Source organism: Vidua macroura, chromosome 1 (genome assembly GCF_024509145.1).
Source record: "Vidua macroura isolate BioBank_ID:100142 chromosome 1, ASM2450914v1, whole genome shotgun sequence".
Taxonomy (NCBI): domain Eukaryota; kingdom Metazoa; phylum Chordata; class Aves; order Passeriformes; family Viduidae; genus Vidua; species Vidua macroura.
Window position 1 is genome coordinate 120,529,941 of NC_071571.1, and position 24,659 is coordinate 120,554,599.

Here is a 24,659-nt window from a genome sequence, read left to right on the forward strand (position 1 = left end):
GAGAAGTGGATTTAGACAGAACATACCCAGGAAATACATCTGTTCTGTGACATTTTTTGCCATATTAGACATTTCCTCCCATTTGTGGCCATATGATTTCATTTTCTTGTGTCACAACTTGTCTCTAAACATGGAGATATATTTTAAAAAGGCAGAAGTGGTTTAGGGTAGAAGAACAAGAGCCCTGTCTTTGTACTTTTACAGATCACAAACATATAAAACTCAAGGCTGATACTGTAATTTGTTTTGCGACTTTCATTGTAGGTTTTGTATCCTCTTCCTGTATAAAACCAGTAAAATAAAAGAGGGGAAATTGCCTTTATTCTTGTTAGCCTTATGGTCTCAACTGGGAATTTCTACTGGGTGTAAATACACTGTGCTTATATTGCCAATCCTATAGAAGATACTATGATAAGATTTTGCAAATAACTCTGCTTCCTTAATTTTAGGTGATATTAATGGAATCAATCAGTAGAACGTTGATATATATTTGATAAGAATAAGTCAGTTGAAAAGAATGTGACTACTGGGTGCCAGGAGCATGTTTTCCCTAAGGAGCTTGATTTACTTATCTGTTTACTTGCTTATTTGTTGGGAATTTTAACATATCTCTCAATGCCTTATGTATGCTTCCTAGATTGTAATGTGTTTCAGAGTAACTTAAGTCTAAATAGAAAAATATTACTAATAAATACAATTCAAAATTCTTAAGCTTTAGTAAAGTTCATGCTGCAGCATGGGTGGTTCAATCTTGTTATAGCACAAATCTTAAATAATTTGGCAAGTACTTAACTTATCAGCTGTTAAGAATGTTTTGGGGTTTTTTAATGCTCAAGACTTATAATGATCTGAGATTTTGTGGACAAGTTTCTGCCTCCTGGCACACATAATATTACTAAGTTCTAACAGGTGTGTTTTATTATCAGCTCTGTTCAAGGCTGAATTGAATTATAGCAAAGAAATGCTACCTAGAGAAATAGTTTTATTATCTCTATAAAGGTAATAAATCAGGGTTCCAAATCCTTTGGCAGAGATACTTTTATGCATGTTCCTAATCCTTTGGTGTTTTGTATAAATTGGCAAAGGAATGTTGAACCCTGCTTATCTCTTTAGGATGGATTCCATTAAAGTGACACAATTTTGTGATACTTGTCAATAGCTCTTGAGATTAAAATAACACTGACTCCTTTGTTTGCTATATAATTTTCTGAACACATTAAATTTTGCAATAATTTCATTTATTCAGATAATTTAAATTGGTATTCAGCAATCCTTATTAGTCTGTCACTGTTAAGAGCAGTAAAACTTCGTCTTATTTGAATATAGCCTTGATTAACAAAATTTTGACTCCTATTTACTGGAGTATAGAGCGTAACTTGTGATGAGGACTCTCTTTTTGGTCAGATACTCTCATTCTGTTCCACTGCCTGGCTCAGGTCTCTGCTCTGTGTCTTTGGAAGATTAAAAAGTGTGTGGATCAGTGTGAGAGTCACACATGCCTACTGTAAGAATCTTGTCCCTTGAACCAAACATGTTCTGTGTTGTAGTCAGCAATCTTCTCCAGTACAGCACATTGGAAATGGCAATACATGAGTATTTACTCAGGGCCATGGCAGCAGTCTTTGTGGAATTTTTAACACCTTACTGACACAATTAATAATTTACTCGCAGTGAGTTAGATCTTAATCGAGCAGCCTTCAGTCTCACAAAACTGATTTAAACAAGCTTGGATTCTATATTTAAATCAGATAGCCTAAGAATAAAATTTATGTTATAATACAATTTAACTTTAAATATGTAGATTCTCATTTCAGCTGATGTAACACAAAACAGGCTTATTACCCCCCTTTTTCTTCAAGAACTTATAAAAATCTGGCCAGTAATTTTATGATATCTGGCCAAGGTTAAAGTTTTCTTTTAGAGACTAAACTTGCATGTTTGAACTGTCTTTGAAAATAAAACTGTGCATTCCAGTCTCATCTCTCCCTGTGAATATTGCAAAGGAATGTGTCAAAGTATTTTATGTGTCTGTGTGTATACCTGTTCACATACATGTGTGCGTCTGCATGGAAAAATATTTTTATATGCATACATATATACACTATAAAGAAAAGTAGGCAATTTTAAAACATTTTCAAAAGCATATATTCAGCTGAATATGGATTTTTAACCATGTAAAATATTTATATTTTGATGTTTTAATGGTATCTTAGAGACAAAAGTTTCCATTAATTTTTTCCTTCCTAAGCCTTCTCCTTATGCAGCAAAACCATAGGTTCTAAATCAGGTTTCAGGTTTTTGCACTTATTAGACTAGAAACAGTGAAAATTTTGACAGATCAAAGCTTCACTTAAGCAAATTGCACTTGAAATGTCTATGCAGTCCAAAAACTGCAGGGTCATATGTAATATCTGCAATTTTGTCCTGTCACTGCATTTCCAAGATGACCTTACATATCTGTATTTATAGTGGATAGTTAAATAGACCCCTTCATTCTGGTGTGTCTGGGTTTGATTTTTTTTTTTTTTTTTTTTTTTTTTTTTTTTTTTTTTTTTTTTTTTGTCGTTTCTTTGGTTTGTTTGTTTTGCTTTTGGTTTTGTTTTGGTTTTTGGGTTTTTTGTGGATTTTTGTTTGGTTGGTTTTTGGGTTTTTTTTGTTTATTTTGAGGGTTTTTTTGGTTTTTTTTTTTGTTTGTTTGTTTTTCTGAATAGATTAATCAAATTTCCAAGGATCCTGCACATCCTCTATATTTTGGTTTTATTTCATAGCAAGTTTTTTTTTGTTTTTAAAGGCTTTATCTTCTCTAGTTAATTAAGGCTAGTGTTTGCTGCAGTCTTCATTTATACAGAACAATTGTCTGTCATTTTATCTAAAATAGATCTGTTTGTGGCAGGATGAATTCTTACAACAGCTTCAACTTGCTCCTCAACCTTGGATATTGCCGAGTGACACAGAAAGTGAAGCTGACCAAGACAAATGTAAGTACATGTGTAAGGACTAGATAATATGTCAAAACCCCTCAACTTTACTTCTATTTTCCATATCTTCAAATACTGTGGAGATGTCATGCCTGCTCACAGGAGCTTTTCTCACAAGTACCAATTGCTTCTTTGTCTGAGGGCTGAACCTTATAGGATTGATTTGCAGAAGCTTTCCTGTAGTCACTGAACAATGACAAAATGATCACAGAACACAGTTTACTTAAGCTAAGTGAAACAATTTGTCCTGATGTGTTAAAGCAGCTATTCCAGAAAATAACATGCACTTGAAATAGATAATCTGTTTCATAAATCTGTATTCATAGCAAAAAAAAAAAAAACAAAGTAAAACAGTCCAGGTCTGAAAAGTAGAGCCTCCCTCCTTAGGTCTGTCACTCCATTACATCTATTTTGCTTACATTCTTTTTAATTTATATGTATTAATGAGAAAGTTCTTAATCATACCAGTAATCCTTAATGTTCTACACTCTTTGAAGTATTTATCTAATCGTGGAAGTGAGGGTCAGCAGGATCAGAACCTATATGGCAGAACACATAACAGGCTATAAACTGCAATATTTTCAAATTGTAGAAAATTCTCCCTGCCTACAAGGTACCTTTAAATGATCTTACTGTTTCACATCATCTCTTTTAATTCACAGTAGTTTTGTGATCTGCAAGGGTGAATATGCATACTGCTTCCTAACATATTTTAGGTTTTTTAAAATATTTAAATCATTAAAACAGATTATTTAATCAGCATGTTTAGAAAACTCAATACTGGTTTAAACATCAAGAGTTAACATACAAAAAAGACGTTTTCTTTACAGAAGGGAACAGTTCTGTAAGGGATTAAAGATTCATAAGAAACATGCCAGATAGATTTTTTTTAAATTATGCTTTTCTAAAAATTATTAATTTTTTTAAATTATTGGTTTAATTTTTTTAAACCCATTTAAAAATTGGTTTTTACTCATACATCAGTTTCACAAATTCATACATAGCCCAGAGTTTGACTAAAATTTAAATTTACACAATGAGATCCTAAAGAGCATGTGCCAGGTCTTTTTAAACACCAGTAAAATGTTACAATGAGATTCTGTGCATCCAGCTGATTTTAGTCCAAGGCCAGTAAGTCCAATTTGACTTGCACCAGAGCATTTCAGTTACCTTTGAGCTGAAACTCCCCTTGGGTGGCTCAAGAGAAGCTCTGGGACCTGTCTTTCATGTGTGTGCAATTTTTCCTCAGTATTTTCTGTAATGAATTTACAGTCCCACAAACATTGGTAGGATTGGCTGTGCACACACAGGCTGATGCTAATTATGTGACCAGGGAGACTGATGCTCCAGGACGTATCAGATACACACCATGGTTTTGTATAGTTGCTGTACTTGAATTGTATGGCTGTGAGGACTTGTGAGCAGCCAAAATCCTGTGCTATAATACTCCAAGAATGCTATAATACTCCAATACTCAAATGACTGATAGGTCATTGTCACTACCCAAAAAATAAAATGGTGAGTTAAAAATTAAAAGCATATTGTTAAGGTCAGTGTCCAAATGTCTCGTGAACAGTGACAGGCTTGAGCTATTGACCATCTCCCTCAGAAGCTTGTTCAGTCTTTCACCCTCTCAGTAAAGGAATGCTTCCTGATGTCAGTCTGAATCTCTCCTGGCACAGCTTTGAGCCATTGCCATGTGTTCTGTTGCTGAATACCAGGGAGAAAAGATCAGTGCCTGTTTCTCCACATGCCTTCCTCAGGAAGCTGTGAAGTGAAGTCAATCCTCAGCTTTTCCAAACTAGATAAGCCCAAAATCCTTAGCTGCCCCTCACAGGTCATTCCTTCCAGCCCTCTCATCAGCTTTGTTGCCCTTTTATGGATCCATTCAAGGACCCTCACGTCCTTCTTAACTTGTGGTGCCCAGCACTGCCCAAGTGCTCCAGGTGAGGCTGCACCAGTGCTCTACACAGTGGGATAATCACCTTTCTTGAGCAGCTGGTGATTCTGTATTTGATGCACCCCAGGATTTGATGGACCCCAGGAGTCCTGTTGGCTTCCAGGACACGCTGCTGATTCTTGCTGTGCCTGCTGCCAACCAGCAGCCCCAGATCCATTTCTGCAGAGAGGCTTCCCAGCCACTCCTCTCTGAGTTTATATTTCTGCTTTATGTTAGTCTGTCCCAGCTGCAGAATCTGGTATTTTGATTTGTTAAACTTCATGCCATCAATCACTGTCCAGTGATCCAGTCTGTGTAGATCCCTCTGCAGAGCCTCTTGTCTCTCTAAAGAGTTAGCAGCACCTCCCAGTTTGGGATCATAAGCAAATGTGCTAATGGTGGATTCAACTCCTGCCTGCAGGTTGTTGGTAAATGTATTGACCAGAGCTGGCCCTAGAATTGACCCCTGGGCAACACCATTGGTGACCAGTGGCCCCCTTTGAGCTCTGCCCTTCAGCCAGTTCTTCACCCAGCACAGCCTGCAGCCACTCATCCCACAGCTGGACAAGTTGTCCTGAAGGATGCTGTGAGGGACAGTATCAAAAGCATTACTCAAATCCAGCAAAGCCGTGTCCACCAACTTCCCTTCATCCATTGGGTGGGTGACCTTACCATAGAAAGATAACAAGTTAGTTAAACAGGACTTTCCCCTTGTGAACCCATGTTGACCTCAGTGTAGTTAGCTGGTGTACCCTCTATCACTGTTTCTACTACTATAACTAAAGGGATGGAACAAAAGGGTTTTATTAAAGTAATACTTGCTGTAACTGAAATCTAATAGTGAAAAATTTTATTAAAGGTAATATCCCTGTCTGAGTTTTTGTGGTAGTGACATTGTCAAGGAAGTGCAGAACTGCCACTGCTGACAAAGAGAAGCTGCCAATTCCTGGTTGTAAAGTGCAGTCAGCGAGGGGCTTTGGCACACTTGCTGATGCCACTGTAGACCAGCTGGCAAGATTACACATCATTTTTCACCCCAAAGTAATAAATCTGTGTGGGTATTTTTTGTGTGATTTAGTGTTGAGAAGGCCCAGGAGTCCATAATTTGTGAGTTTGAGCAGAAGAGCTGCAAAATTAATCTTTACAATAGTAACACCTGTTCTTTGACTCAGCTTTTGATAAATTACATGTGGATAATATTTACCACATTCTTTGACTACTTTGAAATAATAGCAGCCAGGTGTAAAGCTAGATTTTGGTAGTGGGAAAACAATGCAGAAAGAGAAACTGTGTGAGTCACCTTGAGTTCTTTAAAAGTAATATTGTCTGAGTTTAGAGTTTTAGAAGAAAAAGAATGGGAAAAAAAAAAGGGGGGAACAGTTTCAAATGTATTCAGATGTAAGAGTTTAGAGAGGCTATTTTCAAAGAAAGTAATAACTGAACAGAACTGGGTCACTTTGGAATCTCAACATCTCTCGAGAAACATCATTTGCAAAACAGATACAACAGTGCATATCTTGTCTTATGGAAATGAGATCTTGGTTCTCAGTTCTTGTAAATCAGACTTTACGTTTTAAATTCTCCAGGCTCTCTGACAGCATTTTAAAAATTTGTCCTTACCAGCAAGTTTCAATGATAACTGGAAGTCAAGAATTGTTAAACCTTCATACTAATTATGACAAAATTTTAAATCAAATAGCTACTCACATAAAAGAGTTTAAATTATTCTAGCTTAAAAGATTTGTTATGTTAAAGAAGGAAAGAAAAACATTTTAAGAAGCTTTGTTGATTTTTTTAGCATACCCATTCCTTTTCCTCTTTGTGCACTTAATTAAGTTTGTGGCCATAAGTCAGAGAAAGAGATAGTATATAATTATTTGCTCTTGTAATGTACATTTTGTTATTAAAATAGGAATTAAAACATGCATTTTAAGAACTATTATAATTTAGAAACAAAATCTCTTCTGCTTGCAAAATGTATTCTCTCCTTTGAAATTCTCTACACAAAAAAAAAAAAAGAGAGATAAAAATTGTCAAGGCAGTGTAATCCAAAATCAAGGACCTGTGGCGTTCTTTTAGAGTGACTAAAAATGTCTCTAGACAGAACCTCATGTGTGTTCTTCCTCTGTGATTCTGGAGACAGTCCCCCATTATTTTCTGCAGTAGTTTGCTTTTGTGCTGATTCTCTGCAAAGAGTTTTCAGAGAATGCATAGAGATCATTCTTGGGAAAAGGAGAGATCTGGAAGAAATATTTACTACTTGCATAATCCTTCAGTTTGATGAAAGTTCTTTGAGCTGGCAAAAATAGGTTTTCTTCTTTATGGGGTACTGATGCGCAGAAATAGAAGAACTGCATCCACTGCCACCACAACATTTTTTAGACAGCTTTTATGAGAAGAAATTCATCCTTTCAGGGGACTGACAAGAGTCTGCTTGAATTTTCCCTTGAGAACAAGTCCTACAAAGATTGAAGATTGGAAATTTTTTAAGTATTGCTAGCTTCCAAGAACCTTGAAAAGACAAAGACAGGGCTTTTGGTATAATTTGACCTGCCAGCTGTAGTCTTGGCAAGGATTTGCTGCCCAAAAGACTAAGTCTGCTTTCTTGAGTGCTGAACTCAAGAAGTAACCACACAGCAGATTTCCCCAGGTCACACAGCCTTGGACATAAAGGGTCCCTACCTTCAGTCAGTCCACCTAGCAGATGTACATGATAGGTGCATGAAGTAGACTCTTGAAAAGCTTGCTATTTGGTTAATCCATCTTAAATATACCCACAGAACATTAAGGACTAGAAAGCACCGTTAAGGATCATCTGTGTAAAAACATTCCTTCATGCTAATCTGCTTAAGGCATGCCAGTTTCTGTAGTCAATGGCACATGAAGTTGTGTGTCTATTATCGCTTCATTCCATCTTGCCAAAAGGAGCATTAGATGCTCATTTCTAGCTCAGTTGATCCAGGACAAGTCTTGAACTCTTGCCCTCTGACCTGTGGGAGGAAATTTAAATGTTTTGCTACTCTTCATCTGCAAACTCTTTGCTAAGGTCGACAGTGAAATGTCTACTGCTGATAAATCAAATGGTCATTGGGAAGAAGTGGGATTTCCACTCCATTCATTCTAGCATTGGTCTTGAAACTCTGCAGGCAAAGACACTCTGCTGATGACTTCAACAGTTGTTGAAGAAAACCTTCATTTTGCTATATGTACACTTCTGCCTAGGGGAAAACCCAAAAGAATGAAAGACTGGAGTTTTTTTGTAGACTTTAGAAATTCAGACTGTGTTCTAGTAAAATTCCAATCCATACAGTATTTGTCCATGGGTAAAGTTCCTTGCACTGAGTAAATTCACATGCCAAAACAGTCAATTTATCCTAATTATGCAAATGAGTGTTCCTAAGGTTTGGAAGATTACTTGGCCAGAGTTAACAATAAGGAGAAGTCTACTGCTGGAATATGTTTTTGCTGTGAAAGTTTGTTTTTGCTAGGGCCAGGTGCTACTCAATATGAGTAAGAATGATAGAATTGGGGTTAGAGCAACAACTGTTGATTGAAAACTTTATGACATCTACACAAACACATTCAATTTCTGTCATTCAAATTCGGCTGCTTGTATTTGTGCTCTGCTCTGATAGAGCATAGATGTATTGGAAATGTCTCTTTCAGTGGGTATGAGTTTAGGGCAAGGCTAGATGTGGTTTCTCTAGAGAGTAAGGTGCTTATGAGGCATCACTCAAATGAAAATGAATTTTTGGGAGACTTTTATCCTGGTTCATGAATATTCTGGAGAAACCTATTGGTGTCTTTCTTTCATTTAATATTTCAAAAATGGTAATACACACTGCAGTAAAAAATTCATATCTCCCCCTTCCAAAGAGTGTCATAAAGCTTTTGTCTGCTTGGGATATGAGTTAATATTTATGTATGCACTCATATATATTAAAGAAAATATGTTGTCCCTCATTCTGCCTGCCATTGGCTTGGCTACATATTTAGCTTGAGACAGTTCTATGTCCACTTCAGAAATAGGATACCAGAAAGGACTCCTGTAAACAGAATTTCTCCAGGCCTATTGGATGGTCTTGTGACACTCATAGCTGAAGCTGCATCACTTCATGTAACTGCTTTTTGAGTCTGAAAGTAGATGAAAATAATTTTCTAGCATGGAAACCTGCCCACTTGGATTTAATTATTTATTGATGGTGAAACAAAAGTAGAGATTGACATTATTTCTACCAGAAGTCAGATGGCTGTTGAACAGTGAATGGTGAGTTCAAATGCAATTAGGGAAAGTTGAAGCTAGACTCAAGTTTCATATTTTTTGAATGGATGTGCTTAAATCCAAAGCTGCTACTATCTTCTTATATTATTAAGGCTCTTAAGGCACATTGCTTTATTTATACTGACTAATATTTGGTTTCACTTTGGAAAAGTTCGCATTGGACTAAATATTTAGTATGAGAAGGGAATTTTCCATTGCAGTGAGTAAAAAAAAAAAAAAAATTCAACACCTGTTTTAGTGCAGAAAGCTCTTTTCAGTAAAGCTTCCAAACCTACAGATATCTTTTTCTACAGCTTGCCTTATAATGCTAAACTTGGATTCCCAACGACATTCAATGTAATAAAAAATGACACTGTAATTTAAAAAATGGCCTGGATAATTATCAGGACACACATTAGGTAAATTAAAAGCTGGCTCAATGAGGAATCAAAAACTAGAGTTTCTAATGTGAAGATGTAGATGAATGTGGCTCATTAGGGTCTGATAGGTTTGGATAATGGGTAGGAAGGACAAGCTGAAGTTATTAAATGATATGAATCCCCTGGTATAATGGCCACATTCCAGTAAAATGCACTTTATTATAACCAGATGAAGTATATTTAAACCAAATGAAATATATCTGGCACCAGAGAAACATATCTGTCTCTGCTGCAGAATAATGAGGCTTTGTCCTGGAAAGCAGTGACCTAATGGATTTAGGATGGTCATAGAAGATCATCTCAGTGTGAGCTCTCGGCATAATGCTGTCACAAAGAAGGGTAGACCATTTCTTCAATGCCTTAGAAGTTAAGTAGTAAAGTAATTATTCCACATAATATCAGTAAAAAAAACCTGTGGGTTAGGTGTCTTTCCATTAAGACAGATTGGGATTACTCAGGGGATTTCAGAAGGTTTGGGAAACCCTGTTAGGAATTTGCCTCACTCACATAAAGGCATTCAACCAGGAACTTCAGAGATAACGTGATATCTGTAGGTAGATGTTTAAATAAAAAAGATTCACCTCATCAAACTGTGACAAAGAAAATTAAATGCTCTGTCCTAGCAACCAGGAGCTTCAAGTGTTATAGGCAAAAATTAAGGGACGCAATGAACTCAAAGCCATTAACATGTGATTAACTTCTTAACTTCTTCTTAACCTATCCAGTTAAGACCAGTCCCTGGGTTTTCTGTGGGTAACAGTCACAAGAAGAATAAGGCTTATGCATCTTTGCTTTTCTTTATCCCATCATAAGATAAATCCATTATTTATAGATCAAACTGTGATAGAGCTTGAATATCTGCTAAAAGAAGCACCTCCAAGGAAAACAACTGAACATTAGGTATAAATGACAAAAAGCCCCCAGCCATATAAAGGTAATAAAGGATAAGAACTGTTACTAAGCTTTCCTAGGCTTTATGTCTTGTGTTTTGTTTGTTTGGTTGGTTCATTTGTTTTTGTTGTTGCAGAGGTTTTCATGGTATGTGCCTTGCTTTGTTGATTATCAGTACAGAATCACATACAAAGTCCAGGCTTATCACCTGATAAAATGAAAATTTTTCCAATTGTATTTAATTAATTAGCTGGAGATAATGGGAAGAGTTTGTTCATGCCAAGTTTCTTAAATCTCCCAGAAAGGGCTTGCATATTTAAATGTTCAAAAAGGGTGAAACTGCTGTGCCTGATTTCCTTCAGTGTTTAAAAATGGCATGGTGAAGGCTTCTCAGGTAACACACAGACCTTTATGCACCAGTACAATTATTCAATTATTCAGCAGTACAATTAAATGATGTTGTGGTGTTTATTTCTGGTTTATAACCCTGGTTCTCTAACTGGATCTATGTAATAGGTCCAGTTACAGCATTATATTTTATACAAAAAAAGGAGAGGGCAGGTTGTGTTCCAGTCAGCAACATTTGCAAAACAGTCCATTGCAATATGCATCTGTAAATATTTTTAAAATCTAAATTTCCATTTGCTCTGGGGAAGGTTCTCAACCTGAACACAACCAGAAATTAAAACACTGCTATCTCAGCTTATCTGATTCATCACAGGTGCATATTATATTCAATGTTTTTTGAAACACAGGCTATTTTTTTCAGTCTATTTCCACTATTGAAAACGAAGTAGCAGAAAAAAACCCTTGAAAACACTGAATAATTGGAACAAATAGTATAACTAAGGATACTGTTGTTTACTTCTGAATATTTTAGAAGCAGAAAAAAAATTGAGATTCACCAACATAATGATCCATGTTGCTTTTTAACTGTGAATTCAGCATAATAGAAAACTCTTACAAAATGAAAACACAGTGAGGGATTAATTTTCCCTTTTCTTCTCTTTTTGTGTACATTACATTTGAGCCCTAACTTCTGTGTTTTTCTGTTTGATTTCACAGGTTTGTGAAATCAGTGGAATTATTGAAGAACAATTTAATAAAAAACAAAATTATGGTGATCAAAACTACACCTGAAAATTTGCATTAGTTTATTTATAAAAAATTTAAATAAAGTTATTTTTCTAGTATCAGCAGCACATGAGTGAAAATGCTCTGATGAGGATGCTGTGATGCACTGAATGAGAGCATTTACTGTGGTACAGTGGCCTTAGGAAAGAAGGGTAATTGTCACCTTTTAGTATAAATTTACTATAATATTTTGTTTAGTTTATACCCCTGTTGTTTTGGATTGACATTTGATAAACTAAATTCTGCCTGACCAAAACAAACTTTGCCTAAAGACCGTATGTATTTTAACTTGTCTGTGGTTTTCTACTCCTTATATTTTTGTAATATTTTCTCCTTTTTAGATTAATAAGCATTAAAGTATTTGCTGCATCTGCCCATGTGTATGTCCCATTCAGGTCTCACAGAGAGCTAGCTGTTCCCTCATAGTCACCTGCAGAGAGAGGTCAGACAGTGAAAGAGTGAAAGAGTGTGTGTGGGTAGCAGAAACAGGTGCTGCTCATGCTGCATAGCTTTGTATTGAATTTATCTACTTTGATCTTTAAAACAAATAAAGACTCTGTTAAAAAGGGGAACACAATAAGGAGTGGTGCATGCATGCAGTAATAAAGCACCTAAAAGGAATTTCACATATTATGATAAAGCATTAGTTACCCATATGAATTACTGAAACAAACTTGCTGTTTAAAATATTCTATCTGGTGTGTGCTGTGTGCTTGGAACTTTAGATGATGTGTTAGCACAGACATCAAATGATGGGATATGGCAGTTGCATTTACTGATTTCATTTACTTGTTAATTCTGTCAAGTGTGTTCTCAGTTTCCTTTGTCTTCAATTATGTATGCTTGGGTCCTGTATCTTAGACAGAATGATATAATGAAATTGCTTGCAACTATTAAAAAATGCAGTATTACAAAGCATCTATTTGTTTAAGAAATAAAAATGAGTTGTCTGTCATAAGTGTTTCAGTGAACTTTTTTCTGCTGTCTCACAACTGCACAGTGCCAAATACACAGAAACTGTATGGTCTGTGTTAGTCATGAACAAGTTAAATGGAAGTTAACATTGTGGTGAACAAGTACTTGCTGTATGTGTCATCATAGTGTACAGTTCCTATATGTAAAATGTTTGGCATACTGAAATGCCCTGAGGAAGTCCCTTTGAGTTCATTTCAGGAAGGTACTTTGTTAATTTGTCATCAGTAAAGAAAATCTGTAATGCTGTGTGCATTTGCAATATACTTGGAGACTCGTTTGCATATAGGAGGGTATATTAGCATCAGTCAGTTGTGCTCAGAAAAGCCTTCTTGTTAAACTAATATCTCCTTTTCATGAGTTTTATTCTTTCTTAGTGGCCCTCATTTCACATTTTACCTCAACATTACTGAAAAATATAAGATAGGATTGCCTTTTCTTCTTTCATTTGCTTCACTAAACATCTGCCAAGCTGCATGCTTTCTGCTTCATATCATTACTGGGTGAAATTATGACTGCATTTAATCCTTGGGAAAAATCTCATTGACTCATTGAACCAAGATTGCTCACAACAAGTTGAGAAAGAAACTGGAATTTGGCAGCATCTTAATTTTAGAAGTTCTGGCACATATGAGAACTTGAAGACAGTTTTGGCCCAGTAGGGCAGAGATATTTGGTCAGGGACATGTCTGGTTAGAAGTTTGGGTTATAAGTGAAGAAATACAAGACAGGCTTTATTCAGAAAGGCAGAATATCAATCGTGTCACTGGTATTCAGAAGGGAAAAGGCTTTTCAGTTACAGATATAGTGAGTGCATCAAGAGTTGTTGGAGTGATTAAGAATTTAGCACATACTAAGTGTACACAAGTATCTCAAGGTGTGATAGGATGGCCTGGGTGGTCTCAGTTGTAAAAGCTGTGAAGCCCTGAGCTCCTGAGATATATGGCTGTCCTTGGGACTGGCCAGAACAATGGTATTATTCTGGGTCACTTTCTAAGCTGAAGGGCAGGGGATAAAACCACGGAAAATATGAATTTTTTTTCAACTAAAACATACAGAAAATCCCATGTGGTTTTTTTTTTGTTTGTTTGTTTTTGTTTTTTTTAATTGTTGTTGTTGTTGTTGTTGTTTTAGTTCTTATAATTTTGACATGATCTCATGATTTTTTAACACTCATAGTTAGCACTACTCCCTCTAAAGCATATGGGAAACAATTTTGGCTGATGTTAGTGCTCAGCCCAGGAACCAGAGCTGGCACAGCAGAGGAGAAGCAGCCACCTTGTGCCCTGGCTGCAAACAAACTGGCAGTGAAGCGTAGCAAGTGAGGAGAACTCCAAGGAGGAGCTGAGGTGCACTTAATAGGCAACAAGCAGCTCAGCTTAGGGGGCCAGGGAGCACAAGCAGCAGCTGGGCAGACCATGCAGAATGCATGTGTGATAAACTTGTTTTCACCTCCAAGCTGCAGGAAGCCTTACTCATTTTCTCTTTGACCTTTTTGGCTTCAGGAAGCAGTTTCTCAATTGCTTATGAATAAACTGTGCCTACATGGTGTCTAATTGAATTCAGAGTCAGCTGTGGATGCTCTTGATGCTGCTTTAGTTAGTTTGGCAAGAATTTCAAGGTGGAGGGTTTTTTTTTTTGTTTGTTTTTGACTCTGCACCAGGCACTTTAAAGTCATCCAAATAAAGCTATTGTAAAGCTGCATAGAAATGTGCTGCTGTCTAGTAGCATGGAACAGAACAGATTTAGCACTTTTCAGAAAGATCCTTTATGGGTCATTGCTGGTGCTATTCAGTTACTGCATTTTGATGGAAAAAAGAGTCATGAGAAACAGATACATTTTTCCTAGCCATATGTTTGCAACTTAATTTTTTTAATCTTTTATGAATGCAGTGATGTAGGGATGCAGGATTCTAAATAGCACTTGTTAATGAAAAAACCAAATATGTCTCAGTATATAAAAATGCATTAGCTTGTCTAAAAAGCAGCTGTTTTTCTTTCAAAGGCCAATTTATAATAAAATAGGCTTTATTGACATATGAGTTACTGCTGCTTCTTTTTAAGGCTTTCATACCCTTAATACTTTATTTGGCTAATTTTAAAAACAACCTTAATGTATCTATATTCATTTCAATACAATGATATTATTAATGGATTTCCTTCTGTACTGCCCATATAAAGTAATTTCATCATTAATCAGATTTTAAAGACTGCCTTCTTGCTACCCCAGTGTCTAGCTCTAGGATTTGTAAGTATGAGTGGGGGAAAAACAGGGAAGAACTTTTACTTGCATAAAGCTATTATAATTAAACAATTTCTTTTGAAATATCCAGTAGAAGGTTTCTCTGAGCAAATCCTTATCTTGAAAATTTCAGCAATAATTTAAAAACACTGACACAACAATTGGTTGTACTGTCTATTAACAAAACCTTCTGGCCCTGTGGGAATATGTTTCCTAATAATATGACCTTATTCACTGTTCAGGCGTCTTTCTTCTGAGTCAATACTTAGATAGAGGGAGAAAAATAGTTTCCTGCTTCCTGGAGTATTGCTTCAGGTATATCTACATTTTACTTACAGAGGTAGCTAGATAAGTGCAGGGGAAGTCCTATAATCCAACAACTAAATTCAGAAGTATACATGAATTTGATGAAAGCCAACTCACATGCATGAATGCGATGCTATCATTTCATTGCTCTGGCTGTACTTGGACATGCTTCACATTTAATCCAATAAACTATTCGTGTAAAACACAGAAAAGCTCCCCTGGGTTAGATTACAGCAACCTGGACTGCTCTGCAGTAAGCATGTTAACCATAAAGTTACTGTTCTTTTACTAACTCTGTATTACTAGCTCCAGTCAGCTTCACTAGAAAAAAAGATATGCAGAAATATGTGTTCAGAGAATTTTATGTCCATTCAGTCTTTGCCCTAGTTTCTACTTTTTTATGGATCAGAGAGTAGATAGGCAATACAATTAGTTTTGTAGATATTTTTGTGGTTTACAGTTTTAGCTGAAATTGCAAAAGTTTGGGATTAATAAAAAATAGTTTAAATAGACCACTGGTTTGACAGCATTAGCTTACTTCTTGCTATATTGCTGAATTTAATTGCTTTTAATTATCAAGTTGCTGGTTAAAAGAAGATATCTAATTTTAAGTTAAATTTCTGACACAACTATTCATTAGAACTTTGGTTGCTGTTTTCTTTCTTGACATGTTATATAAAACTAAAGCACAAATATGCTAAACTAAAGCATAATCAAATTTAGTTTGATTACACACTTTTTTTTCATTTGGATAGTACAGTCAGCTACTATTTTCTATGGCTTGTCTGCCCTAGATATGCAGCAAATCTAATATGTACTGTCTGTAGAAGTTTCCTGATTTAAACCTATCGTGGTGCATCTTTAAGTGAAAACACTGCTCTGAACCATAAGTTCAGTTTAATCAGCAAAGCAGTCCAGTGGTGTTTTCACTTACACAAACACAGTACAAAGGTAGAAATTTCCCTTTAATAAGAACTGAAATTTAATCTATGAAGCTCCAATCTTTGTAGATCTTTGTTGCTAGAAGATGGCAGTGCTTTAGTGACTAATATTACGCCAGCTGCTCTTCCAGAAGTTCTGCTGTAGAATTTGCTGCCCTCTCCAGCTCATGCATCTTTATTGTATGAAGAGTATCTGTGTTTGAACCTCACATTGTTTTTCTTTAATTATTATTAGCTAGTCCTGAAGAATGCTTCTAGTTCTAAAATGTTTAGGTAGAATCACTGAACCTATGTCTTCTCTAGATTCCTGGACCTTCTTTTGAGAGCTTAATGATGGAATATTGTTCTAAACTGAGAGACAGCAGAGACCTTTTTGCCCACTAAAACCAGCTGCAGAACAATTCTGAAGAGACCCACAGGAGAGCAAACAGAAATAGTTCCTCTTGTGAGTTACTTGAATGCTGAGCTGCTGATGCTCACCAGGGACCTTTTCTCCCAGAAATGTACTCATGTTTGCCTAGAGAGGGAGTGTAATAGGAAATGGGGCTCCAGATATCAGTTACTTGCTCTCCCTGATGCAGCTCTGGAGATGGAGAACCCCTCTCATTATCTTTAGAAAGTCATGTACACAAGTGCTTGTATTTTGCATGAGAGCTCTTTCTCAGAACAAAATCTTTTCTCCTTGAATACATTCTTTATATCTTAATTGTCTACATTTTGCTTCAGCTCAGATAACAATGAATTGAGATGCCACCCAAAGCAAGAAAATGAATTACTGGTCCTGTAAACCCTTTTGAATTTTTGCAGTGATGCAAATGTGGCCAGGATTTAATTCCAAGTTACAAACAGCGCTGAATAAGCATTGTTACAGCCCCACAGATTTGTCAGCAGCACACAGCAAGGGCTTGTGCGCTACAGGGGGACATGCTGCTGCTCTGAGAAGCCCTGCTTTTGCACTAAAAGTGACATGAGATGAAACAGCAAAGCATCCTTTGAGCATCCTTTCTTCAGCCATAGTAGCTGTCTCCAAAAGTGCATGAGAATTTCATGAGTGCATTTCAAAAACTTGCCAAAATATTCCCCAGGGCCTGATAAGTACCATAATTTAAAATCTCTCCTAAGTGCCCCCAGAAATCATTCTCTTCTTATTGATGTGTGTAATCCAACACCTACACACTCGCAGCTCCAGGTTTAATAAAGTTTGGGGCCCTTCAGCTGAGATTCCACAGCAACTTATACTTCTTATCCCCCCCAGGTGTAGTTATATTTCTGTGTCCAGAATACATTATCTGTTACTGACTTTTCATCTGGACACAGATCTTGCAGAATTTTAAATATTTTCCTATGAGGATGTGTTGAAAACATCTGATGGGCTTGCCTGGGGTATTGTGATGCATAGGCCTTCTGGGAGAGACTGTAGCATCAACCTCATCTATAATTCTGTGTCTGCTCTATGCAAAGACAGGAAGCTATTTAAAAGACAGAGCTAAAGTTCCTGATATAAGAATAGCCAAAACTCCTGAGACAGATGTACACTCACTATCTCTCTTTAAAGCAATTAATTCAAAGTGTGAATTAATGTTATCTTCTATCTTCTATCACTTTTTCTGCACACAAAATGTTTGTAAAGAGTAATACTCTGTTCAAATGGTGGAACACTGATTTTTCAGCATTTGGACATGTCAGAAGAAGGTTGACTTATTTAGGAAAAAATAAATGTTGTACCTGATATATTTTAAAAGGGTAAGAGAATGAATCTAAGAGCATAGGAATATTTATTCCAGTATAGTGATCTGTATTCAGAATGCTTTATTTGTCTAGCTTGAGGTAAAAGACATACAGTATATCCTTCTCTGCTCCATTCCACTGGAACCACATTCAAGTACATAAGATAAACTTCGACAGCCCTTAATAATACTTTTTATATTACTTCTTCTTCACTAGTGATTCAGAAATCTGAGAACATTGACAAGTGTCATGCAGAGGGGTCCTTAACTCTTCAGAGTGGTGCAGTGAGATATTACCAATACTGAGAAATAGTATTTACAGAGAATGTTGATATGTTTTTTGCTTGACTTTGTCCTGTGTTGGTCATGTGGTGTCATGCTTTTGTCTCAGCTGGTTACCTGACCCATGATACTTTTCAGTTCTATACCTAATGTAGTTATGAAACACAGGTATGTAATAACAGAGACAATGAGATAAGGTTTATCCTGTACTTATTAATAGAGAGGAAATATTGATGTTTGTGTATAAGGTTATCCCATCTGTGACGTGCCACATCCTTTAGAATGGTCTTCTCTTACAGCATTAATAAATTCTGTGTTCAAAAAGCTACACTCATTTCTGAACAGTGAAAAGTGTCATATCCTAATTGCCCCGTTGTCTTTTTAACCTGGTGTATTCTCTTCTTTGTAAGGCAAAGTTGTCCTAGCAGAGAGCAGCCTCCCAGCAGCTGCATCTTCTTGGCACCCTGAAGGATCAGTTGCATCCTGGATGGTGTTTCCAGCAGATTCTGTACTATACAGTGAACTTTCAGCTCTCGTAGTCCTCATGTTTTATGAGCTTGGAAGACATCCAGTTTTATTACATGACATTTTTAAAATATCATCTGAAGGTTTTCATCGTTCTTTCAAAACTATTTCTTTTGATTATAGGTGAGCTTTGACATAGATTGATTACAGGGCTACAATTTTTCCATTAGGAATATCTTTTCTCCTCCTTCCCATTGCCTCCATATTAAATATTTTTTTAAGTTCTTAATTGAGGTGGCTACTCTAATCCAAATATAGCATTTTTGAGTGATTCTGAGAACCAATGATATTTTTTCCTGCTATTAATTGCAATTTACCACTACCATGGGTTTTTGGGGAGAGAGGGTGATAACTGAGAGAGACGTAAATAAAAAACTTCATCTTTTAGCATGTTGAATTTTTGAATTTTAAATTGTTTGTTATGTCATATTGCTTGTAAAAGCTGCATTTTTCTATTTGAAACACATTCATAAGATCTGCCAATAAAAAAATCTGTCATTTCTCTGTTCAGTGTGCCAGTAATTGGTCTGCATTTTGATTTCATACCCTATGATGTCATAGGAATACTGCAGTGTTCTGTTTTATGGCCTTCATGCCTCTTCAGTATTGAAGAAGTTTGGTCATAGTTCAATTTAGCAAACTAACTAACCTCATAGCAAACTAACATTTATGGTTCTCACAGGCTCATGTGAATTTCTAAAGACTGTTCTCCATTCTTCAATAAAAAATTAGTAGTTTTGGCTTATGTTTCAGCTTGTGTTAGTTCATATTTCTCAGTAGAAAAATACACGCCACTGGACAAGAGGAATTTTCTGGGATTTTGTTCGTATATTTATATTTATAATTTTTTTTTAATGCTAACGGGATGGTATTTAGCCACCCAGAATATGCAGCTGAGTGTCAGCTAATATGATGACAGTCCGATTGCCTCCAGGTAGAGGCAAAGAGGCATTTGCCAAATGTACTGAAATGCAGTGAAATGTGCCATGAGATCCACAAGGATTCCACTTTCTTCCAGCTCTTCGAATTCCTCTCCTTCAAGGGCTTCAAGGGCTCTAAGGGCATTTTTGCTGCACTTTTTTGTCCTCTTCATTGTCTATCCTCAGTACATGGCTTTTCACATGAAGCACTTCCTTTTGCTTATAGACTGGAGTGCTCTGTTTTCATTGTAGCTCTCCTTGGTGGAGTGTAGGAATGGCCTCAGATGTGTTTTCAGAGGTGGGGAAAATTTGAGATGTGTTGGGAAGTGAAGGGAGTTTGCACACGGGTGTTTCTGCGCTGCTGTTTGTGCTGTGTATGTGGACATTTCTGTACATCTCTACTGCTTTCTGTTTGAACGAGTGGAGCTGGGTGGGCATCTCTGCTCCAAGGTGCTCTTTCTCAGGTGCTTGGCCATGCATTTCCAAAGGACTCACAGCACTACTGCTGGGCTACCTCATCACTTTAAGCTGAACCCCTCCACTGATTGCAAGATCAGTTTGGGAAAAGGAGATCCTTGTTGACACTCTTTGATGCACCCCAAATCCTTTGTGCTCTCATAGTTCCCACATCCTGTTGACAGCACTTTGACACTTCTGTGGCCATCTGACACTGATGTTCCAGGAAGATGCCCTGCTGATGTCCTGAGATGAGCGGTCCTGTCTCAGGTTTGAGAATAAGCTCAGATCCACAAATAAATGGTGCAGTTCTTATCCTTAAAATGATACAATTTAGTGTTCCTTGTTCTGCTGCCAAGCAAGTAACTGGCTCTGGACAGGACTGTAAGAGAGAATTTAGAAGTGCTTTCTGCAAACCCTCTATTTGATGTTGATGTGCTGAAACACTCCAGAAAGTGCTTCTCTCAGTCCAAGAACTTGAATAACAGGCAGTATTTACTGCAATCTAGTTTTGACCTAGAGAGCTTTCAAATCTGCCCTTTGCTTTGTACATTCTGTACACAAAGGTACCAATTTCCTCTCTTATGAGGGAGAGAAAAGTTATTCATATGGTGATAGATCCTGTAACTTTACAGAATGAGAAAATCATTTTATTGCTGGCAATGGAAAGCAATATTTATATCACAGAGTAGAGGCAGACTCTGTGAATCCTGTATATGTTATACAGGATTCTAAATTTATTATACACATTCAATTTTTTCATTCAAAAAGATTCCTTTTTTATAAGATTTAAGGTTCCTATGGTGAAATATTTGAAACTTGAGACTTTTTTTATTGTTTCTATTGCCTTGAAGTTGAAATTGATCATGTAATAATCAAGTAAAAATATACTTGTCCTTTACATACAACTATGAAGCTTTCTTCTCTATGGAATAATTTTGAGTTACTATTCTACTGGCATATTTCAGAGGGACAAGATTTAGTTAGGGCTAACTTATAGGAGACAGAGTAAGCAGATAGATACAAAGTTTGATCTACCAGTATACACCTAAGTGTCTTTTATTTGTGAGGGTTAGAAAATTAGTTTTTGAGCTGTAGCCCAGTGCAAACCCTAAACAAATACCGTGGTTTGACCCTTTTGGAAAGTGATTGTGTATTTCCAGTGGTGGCAGGCAGCACCACTCTGATTCATAGCAGAACAACTTTCACTTAATATTGACCATATGGCAATTTTCACCACCTGCACTGTGCAGGACCTGTGTCAGTAGCACACAAAGCAATGAACCTTATTCCCAGGAAATGTGACTAAGATAGAGGATACTGCATTGTGGCATATTGATTGATAGCACAAACCAGTCATAATTAGATATCTCTTAATCTTTTGTAAACATGTGGCAGGCTTTTGAACCTCATTGCATTATTTGGACATTATTGAATTATCAAGTATGCCAGCTTGTTTTCAAATTGTAGATTTGAAGCAGATTACAACAAAAAGGTGCCATGGAACCAGTTTATTTAATATAACCCACAGTCCTATTTTATACATAATCTATTTCCAGTGCCTCAATACCCTCACAGTGAAGAATTTCTTCCTATATAAAATCTAAACCCACAGTCTTTCAGTTTGAATCCATTTCCCTTTCTCTTGTCACTACATGCTCTTGTAAATAGTCCCTCTCCATCTTTCCTGTATGCTCCCTTCATGTATTGGAAGGATGAGAATATTGCAGATCTTTCACAATGAAATTTTTCCTCCCATCAGTTTATTTTTATAGTTCTAATTGTTGCACTGCATATTGGAACAAAGCTGGAAGCAGGAACACTTATATTTGGAGAGGAAACAATTTTTTTTCCACTATTTATGGAAATATCCATTACTGAAATTCTCTGATGGCAGTGACTTGGCTGATATGCAGGACTGTAGGAGGGTGTTGTTGGTACAAGTGAACTGGACTTGACTTGGTACCTCACTGTACCCACATTATTTATGCACTGGTTATGTGTGGCTGGTTGGAAAGGGGACTTCTTTGGACTGCCTGGCGACAGTGCCAGCAGACATGCCAAACATCATTATGTAGGGCATGCTGCTCATGACATTAGCTCCCATTTGGCAACATGTCTTGCCAAAGGTGTGTGTAGAGCTCTGCCCTTCAGTTGACTGATATTGGATGATTTATTGACTCCCTAAAGCTTTGTGAGCTAGACATAACAATTCCACTGAGGCTGAATATCATCTGGCTCTGTAGTTGGACTCCCTAAGGGCCAGTATGTGCCTCCTCAAGCCACCAAGGCCTGTTCTGTTCATACTGGGACTACAGTTACTGCTGAGAAACTTCCCCTTCCCTTGTGCCGGGGCTTATGTGTTGCTGGCTATGTGATGACCTGAAAATTAACCACTTTCAGACAGATTGTTTCCCAAATCACTAAAGTACTAAGCCTAAAGATTAAAACTATATCTTGGGTCAAAGATGGAGCTGAGGTTTACAGAAACCTATAGCTAGTTGAAATGCAAATAGCAGTAGATCCAAGACACAATATGATTGTACTATAGGCATATGGAGGTGGAGTTGGAGGGTGGGAGGTGAGGGCTAGGAGGGAGAAATGCTGATCCACAATAAACAGTGCATATAAATAAACAGTAAAACCACATGTGGAAAAACATGGCCAGTATGCATTATCTATGATTACAACCTCTCACCTAGTCCCAGATCCTTTTGCAATCAATTCTGAACTACTGACTTTACTACGAGTTCTCTCAGGTGCTTTCTGATACCATAATTGCTTTTATAATTGAAACAGAATTAAGTGATAAGAGAGAGCGAGAGAGAGAAAGCTCAAAACACATTTACAGTATCTGTGATGAGAATGAATTGCTGCAATGATAAGAGTTAAAGTAAGTTGTGGGCAAGACAAGAGTGGTAATTTTTGTAGTCAAGGAAAAGAAAAATAATCTGATAAAAAAAAAAATTATGTTGAACTCCTTCTGCCTCAATAACGCTAATAAAGATTGGCTGGAAACCACCTAGCTCTCAGTGACACTCACTCTATTCTTTCAGACATTCAGTTGTTCATGGGTCCTGCACACCAAGTTGTCTATCAATGTAAGTTCAAGGAGCCAGCATTTGGGTTTGGTTAACTATCCTTCCTGATGGGTCTTACCAAAACCTGCTGAATATCTCTCTATAAGTCTCCAGAACACTTATGTGTCTAACTTCAACAAATTAGTCTTCCTGATGAGGTTTTTCTTTCTTTTTTTTTTTTTTTACTAAATGAGGTGCTTTCTTTAGACACACTCTGTGGTTTGTATACATATTTTAGCCACATGAAATAACAGTGATTTTCTGTAGTATTATTTGCAGTTGTAAACATTTAGTAAATTTATGAAAATGGACCGCTTTCATTAAAAAAACTCAGTCCTGTCATGGACTTGTCAATATCCTTAGGCTCTAAATATATGGCTTGTAAATGTGTAGTGTTTAAAGTGTTACTTATGTTTTGTTTCCTATTAATATATGTCATAACAGACTTCTAAAGAAGTCTGCCCACATTTTGGGATGTTGGATTATGTATGCATTTCTTGAGTCTTCACATAAAAAAAATAAGAGCCATATTTGGTAGAAGTCAGTGTAGCTACAACAGATTTATCACTGGCAAGTCCTTTAGTTTTATAGGTTTCTCAATCTGATTTGTCATGAAGGAAAAAATGCTTCTGTTGCTAATGATGATAATACTGAATATAATGTTTCTTTAGCAGAATTCAGATGGGAATTATTTTTGGAGAAAGACTCTTAAGTTCTACCCAAGTATGCTAAATATGTCTAAATATAACATATACTGACTTCCTCTATATTAAACATCACTGTTTACTGGCAGCCAAACCAAACAAAACTGCAATAAAAGTAAACAAATAGAGAAACTTGGTTTTTATTTCTAGTTTTTTGCCATCCAATTAGGTAGGGCCAGTTTTTACCACCTTTGATGAAAATAGAGTACAAAGAGAACTTGGCTGATTAGAGAAGTACAATTCTTAGACTTAGAAATGATGAGTAACTTCCAACTATAGGCTGTAGACCAACACAAGTAAAATTTAAGAGCTTTGATACTGATTTTTCCATGGTGGGATTTCATACCTTTTACTTTCAGATTTCATTAGTGGTCTGGAACTAAATTAAAAGGGAGAGGCTTAGATGCCAGGAGAGTTGACCATCCCTCAAACTTAATAATTGTGTTGTGTCAATTAAAATGATACCAACAGCATTCTGGTGTCTCTTTTTAGCAAATTAAGAATTCTGCTTCTTCTTTACTTAAGAACAGTAAAAAACAGCTTTAAATTGAACATCTGCAGTCCAATAGATTACATGTTTCCCCGAACATTTACAGACTTCCCAAAATTGTTTGACCCTTTATCCAGAAAGGAAGAGAGAAGTTACTTTACCTACTGCCAATGAGCTGAGTGACCTAGCCCTCTCAGTTGTAAAGCTGCTCAGTGCATTGGAAAATTAACTAAAAGGACCTCTGGAAAATTGCCAGGCTTTCTAAAAAATTCACACCATCTATTTTTAATAAATCTTGACATGGCACTATCTTCTATACAATTAACAAGCAGGTTAATTGTTCTTCTCTCATGTGATGCAGTCCTTGATCC

At 36.6% G+C, this 24,659-nt stretch overlaps 1 protein-coding gene across 7 annotated transcripts in view; it reads left to right on the plus strand.

Moving 5' to 3' along the window:
- The window catches only part of C1H8orf34 (chromosome 1 C8orf34 homolog), a 191,098-nt gene that overhangs the window by 138,054 nt on the left and 28,385 nt on the right, over nt 1-24,659 (plus strand). For 3 of the 7 annotated variants that reach the window (XM_053991874.1, XM_053991900.1, XM_053991891.1), the window contains exons 13-15: nt 2,879-2,978; nt 10,451-10,552; nt 11,575-11,642. In XM_053991874.1, coding sequence (XP_053847849.1) covers nt 2,879-2,978; nt 10,451-10,518 — 168 coding nt within the window. In that variant the 3' untranslated portion in view covers nt 10,519-10,552; nt 11,575-11,642. Of the gene's footprint in view, nt 1-2,878; nt 2,979-10,450; nt 10,553-11,574; nt 11,643-24,659 lie in introns of those variants that run through there. The other 4 variants (XM_053991883.1, XM_053991928.1, XM_053991919.1 and 1 more) reach the window with 3 other exon arrangements.